The sequence below is a fragment of the Zea mays genome, chromosome 9, assembly GCF_902167145.1.
Source record: "Zea mays cultivar B73 chromosome 9, Zm-B73-REFERENCE-NAM-5.0, whole genome shotgun sequence".
NCBI lineage: Eukaryota > Viridiplantae > Streptophyta > Magnoliopsida > Poales > Poaceae > Zea > Zea mays.
In genome coordinates this window covers 116106747-116112128 of record NC_050104.1, presented here as the reverse complement: position 1 = coordinate 116112128, position 5382 = coordinate 116106747, and the positions used below count along the sequence as shown (strand labels likewise).

Genomic DNA, 5382 nt, shown 5'->3' with positions numbered 1-5382 from the left:
GCCTTCTGTCGTCGGGCGCACCGGACAGTCCGGTGCACACCGGACACTGTCCGGTGCCCGATTTCTTTCCTTAATAGGCGCAGCCGACCGTTGCCGACCGTTGCAGATCTGGCGCACCGGACAGTCCGGTGCACACCGGACAGTCCGGTGCTTCCTTCCGACCGTTGGCTCTGCCACGTGTCGCGCGCCGATCGCGCGGCCGACCGTTGGCCCGGCCGACCGTTGGCTCACCGGACAGTCCGGTGCACACCGGACAGTCCGGTGAATTTTAGCCGAAGTCGCTTGGAGAAAAACCCGAGAGCAGCCTCTTCGGCCGAGGCAGCCTGGCGCACCGGACACTGTCCGGTGCACCACCGGACAGTCCGGTGCCCCAGACCGAAACAGCCCCTTGGCTGTACACAGCCAAGTCTTCTCTTCTCTTCTTCTTTCTGTTTCTAACACTTAGACAAGATATTAGTACACAAAAACAATGTACTAAGGCTTAGAAACATACCTTAACTTGTGATTTGCACTTTGTTCATCCATGGGCATATTTTCACATTTAAGCACTTGTGTTTGCACTCAATCACCAAAATACTTAGAAATGGCCCAAAGGTACATTTCCCTTTCAGGTATGCATATTTATCATCATTTAGTTGTTGTTAGTATATTTTGATGTAACTGAGCAAATGTCATTTGTACATTTATATTAGACCCCTCCAGCTACCTTGCCGACGCATGAACAAGAGGACGGGTTAGACTTTGTCGATACCCTCTTGAATAGTGGAGGTATCGATGGTGATCGGCGACCGTGAGCTTCCATGTTATTGTGTTCTGATACTTGAGACTTTTATTATGACTATGTATGAGATATTGTCTTTTATTAGTACTGGATGATGATATTTGTGAGACTTTTGTGATGATGAGACTATGGATGAGACTTTTGTGATGTAATAATTGATGAGACTATGGATTTAAATATTGTTATGTGATTGTGTGTGAGATGTTTTATGTGATAATCTGTTGTGTTATGTAGCTGTTGATATATTTGTTATTTTGTGCAATGTGGTGTAAAATATAAACAACATTTGTAATGCTGGCCAAATTAACTTCCTAGAGGCTACAGAAAGCCGTAGGAAGTTAGACATCTAACTTCCTAGAGGCTACAGTCAGCCGTAGGAAGTTAGACAGCTAACTTCCTAGGGGCTACAGTCAGCCGTAGGAAGTTAGCCAGCTAACTTCCTAGAGGCTACAGTAAGCCGTAGGAAGTTACTCGTAGGAAGTTAGCCAGCTGACGGCGCTGACGCCGTGAAACTACTAACTTCCGAGAATCTACTAACTTCCGAGAGACTTAGCAGGCCGTAGGAAGTTAACTAACTTCCTAGAGCCCTCTAGGAAGTTAAGCTAACTTCCGACAAAAAATTTTCGAGAGCCAAACTTCCGACGGGATGACTTAACTTCCGAGAGTTTCGCTAACTTCCTAGAGTTTAGGCCTAACTTCCTAGGGTTTAGGCTCTAGGAAGTTTACTATTTTGGTGTAGTGTAGTGTATGATGAAGCTTGCCTTCTATATATGCACTCTCTTGTTGATGTAGTTTAATACTTCATTCTTTCTTATAAAGGCCTAGGTAAAATTGATGATGAAGACATTACGGTTAAAATATATACGTTCGAAACCAGTATAACACGTGTTCATACTTGTTGACTTGATTTATTTTTCTGTTGTAACAAAGGGGTATTTATATCCAGGATAGACATTTGTGCAATTGTGCTCTTCCGCGAAGTTTCAAATTGACAAACATATATGCACGGCTTCCGGTTATCTGTTATTTTTGTGTAAAGCGTAAAGAGTTGGCTCCGGTACAACGCTAGGACATGTACTCTGTTTACGTATCATCATCACATTTTTGAAAACCTGGTCGTGTCAAACGCTAACTTATAAAACCAACCGGCTAACGCAGTGTAGGGACGGACGCGCGCTATTTTCTCCGGACTCCTGGCTCGTGAGTAGAGATGGCAATGGGTACAAACCCGCTGGGTTTTGCCATCCCAAACCCATACCCGTGAAAAATATCTATGCCCATTAAAAAACCCGTACCCATGACGGGTTTGAGATTTTGCCCAAACCCGTACCCATCGGGTTAGCGGGTACCCATGGGTTACCCGCGGGTTTCATCTCAATATACTTGTTCTTCTCATAATCAATAAGTATCGTAATGATTAATGAGATCATGATCCAAATTTTATGTAATGAACAACGAGTTCATGATTTGGTATAAAAATTATTAGTAGAGAGAATGAAATACAAATAATAAGTTGTATAATTAAGTGACCTTGCACTAAGTTATCCATCCATCACATATATAACACTAGTAAAAACTATAATAGCAAGCAAGCAACACTCTCACCGACTACTAATACATTCACCAGTTGATAAAGTTAGGAAGTAAATAAGGAATAACAAGTGTGTTGTTCATTTATAAAATAAAATGACAATATGCACTAGGTTTGGTCGGGTTTAAAAAACCCACGGGTTCACGGGTTTGGGTACTATAGGAACAAACCCGTACCCATAAACCCGTCGGGTATAGATTTATGCCCATTAACAAACCCGTGGGTATGAAATTTGACCCAAACCCATACCCTAATGGGGTAAAAACCCATCGGGTTTCGGGTTTCGGGTACCCATTGCCATCTCTACTCGTGAGAGAGAGAGAGAAATACTCCTCACACTCACACAAAAATAACTGACGTTGCTATCCTCTCTCCTCCATGTGCCAGATCAGTGTGCGGGCCCCGCGACGGCGACTCCCCGCATTCCAATCTGGCAACCCAAGCCCTCGTCCTCTAGTCTGGCGCTCGCTGGGGCGCGCGGACGGCACGGAACCGTACGAGCGGACTACGGAAGGAAGCGGCCGGGCCGGGCACCGGTCGCGGTCGGCCCCAGCCGACGGGCCACCCAACCGATCGATCGGCTTTGCTGCGATGCTCCCGTCCATCCCGTGGTGTACCTGCCGGGTACTCTCCTACAGTACCCGCAGTCCCGCACTCGTACATCTCGGGAACTGGATTTTGAATTCTGTTACGATCTCTTCGTTATAGAGGAATTGGGTCTACCCCTTTTTTTAACGAATCGCGCCATTTTTTATCTTCTTACTAATGTTTTCCCCAATATTAGTTACGTTTCACGACAAGTGCACTCTTATGTACGAGTAATAATTCGCGTGTTTTAAAGCAATACTGTACGATGAAGTGTTCCGGGAGCCTAGAAGTATTTTTTAGTTGGTAGGGTAGTATGAAGTGCCCACAAAGCCAGCGCACCCTGAGGAAAGGATTTGCAACTGGCAAATGGAGATTAAAAAAATAATCATAGAAAGAAAAAGACCTTGGCAAAGCAAACTTCCGCCTGCTCCTCCCCCGTCCGTTATATAAAGGAGACAACGAGGAGCCACATGGCCAGCCGGTACAACTACAAACGCACTGTGGTCTGTGGGCTGTTGCTGCCTCCAGCCTCCCCCTCATCAGCTGCTCCAAGCACCGCATCCTCACCTCCGGCCGACACCGCCGTCGCAAGGTCCCGCAGCAGGGCTCTCTCTCCGCCCACGGCCCACCGCTCCGTCTCCAGCATGAAGCGCCTGCTCCGGCGCCTCTCCCGCGTGGCCGCGGCCGACGCCTGCGCCGCCGCCGCCGCGTACGAGCCTCTCCGGCCGGACGCCGCGGCGCCCGGGAAGGCGGCCGCGCTCGCGGCCGGCGCGCGGCGGCTGGGCGGCGGCGCGCGCGTGCCGGAGGGCCACGTGCCCGTGTGCGTCGGCGAGGAGGGCGGCCCCGTGGAGCGCTACGCCGTGCGCGCCGAGCTCCTCGGCCGCCCGGCCTTCGCCGCGCTGCTCCGGCGCGCCGCGCAGGAGTACGGGTACGGACACCCCGGCGCGCTCCGCATCCCCTGCCCCGTCGCCGACTTCCGCGACCTCCTCCTCCAGCTCTCCTCCGCCTGCGCCGCCGCGGACCACCCCGACGACGACGCTGCGGCGCTCTGCTACTACTCCTAGGCTCCGGGTTCGGCTACGGCATCCCCTGCCCGCCCGCTCGCTCCGACGCCGCCGCCACCGCTCCTCCCCCCGTCCCGCCCCCTCCAGTGCGGCGGAAAGGAAAAAAAAAAGAAACATTCGCCGCATTTGCCGCGGAGGGCGTAATTGAGATTTGTCCTTGCCCCCTCGGTGAAAACTAAAAAACGGCAGCGCCAAGCGCCGCTCGTCTTCTTACTGAATTACCCCCCTGCGTGGGACGTACGACTGTGTGTGCCTGTACATACGGGAGGGTTGACTGTGGTGGCTGGTGGATCCTAGGATGGGTGGGGGTACAAAGGGGATTTTCTCCTGCAGCTCAACCGTTTTAGTGCCTGCTGTCTGGTGGGAATTTTTTCTTCCTTCTTTGTTGTTGCTCCTGCCGTGATTTTGGGTCTTCGTCTAGATCTAGCTCTCCGCAGTCTTGCTCTAGCTCTAGTGGTGGTTGTATTGAAGTAGTACTAGCTAGTTGTGACTGCTCAGCAGTGAGCACTACCTGCCTTCTGTTTCCCTCTTAGGGCTTTTGAGATCTTAACAATACTCCAATGCCGCAAGGCTAGTGATCTCGTGACTGAGACCGAGGAAAAAAATGCCAAAAGTTCTCTTACCCGTGTGTCCCAATGCGGTGCGATGTGCCGAGTTCAGTTTATCTCCGTAATTTTATTTCTGTACTCTCTTCGTGCGCTGCGGTTTTCGATGGGGGTCGCTCCCCATGCCGTCAATTAGCGCGCCAGGGCCACAGGATAGGATCTTCTGGAGTGGCTGGGCTTGCGGAGGCATCAGATGCTGGTGAACGCCAGCGCCGAGCAGCGGAAAGCAGAGGCTGTGCGGGCACCGAAATGGCATCTGCGCGCTGTGCGTGTACAGCAGCGAGCGCCGCCCGGGCAATGCAGTTCGCGCGACGGAACCGACGGCCTCGCCGCGTCCGCCGGCGCTGGCGGCTCTGGGAGCTCTGACGGGCTGGAGGCGTCCGGCTCCTCACGAACGGCCGCCACCGGTTCGGCCGCCTGCATTGTGGGAGTGGACGGATTCAGAGCTCGCGTGCGTCGTGCTTTTAACTAATATATTTTTAGTGCCTTTCGTACTGGCCTAGTTTCAAAGAACGCGCGTTGGAGGAAGGTGTATCTGTCGCGTGGGAGCTGTTAAGAGATAAATCGCACACTGGAAAGTCCTCCAACTTGTCAAGTTGTAAACACTTGCACCTTGGGACTTTGACTCCCGAGCTTGCGGGTCCTCCAGCCTTCTCGACCTGACTGCCGCTATCTGTTTAGACCCGGCCGGCCTCTTGGAATGTGCAAAATTTCCATGTTCTCGCTGATCTCTCTCTCTCTCTCTCTCTCTTT

At 51.5% G+C, this 5382-nt stretch overlaps 1 protein-coding gene across 1 annotated transcript; it reads left to right on the top strand.

Annotated features, from left to right (window-relative positions):
• The first annotated feature begins 3443 nt into the window (after positions 1-3443).
• On the top strand, positions 3444-4644 carry LOC100281845 (SAUR25 - auxin-responsive SAUR family member). The gene has a single exon (NM_001154765.2). The coding sequence runs from the start codon at positions 3605-3607 to the stop codon at positions 4022-4024; it is 420 nt and encodes a 139-aa protein (NP_001148237.2). The 5' UTR covers positions 3444-3604; the 3' UTR covers positions 4025-4644.
• The last annotated feature ends 738 nt before the right edge of the window (positions 4645-5382 follow it).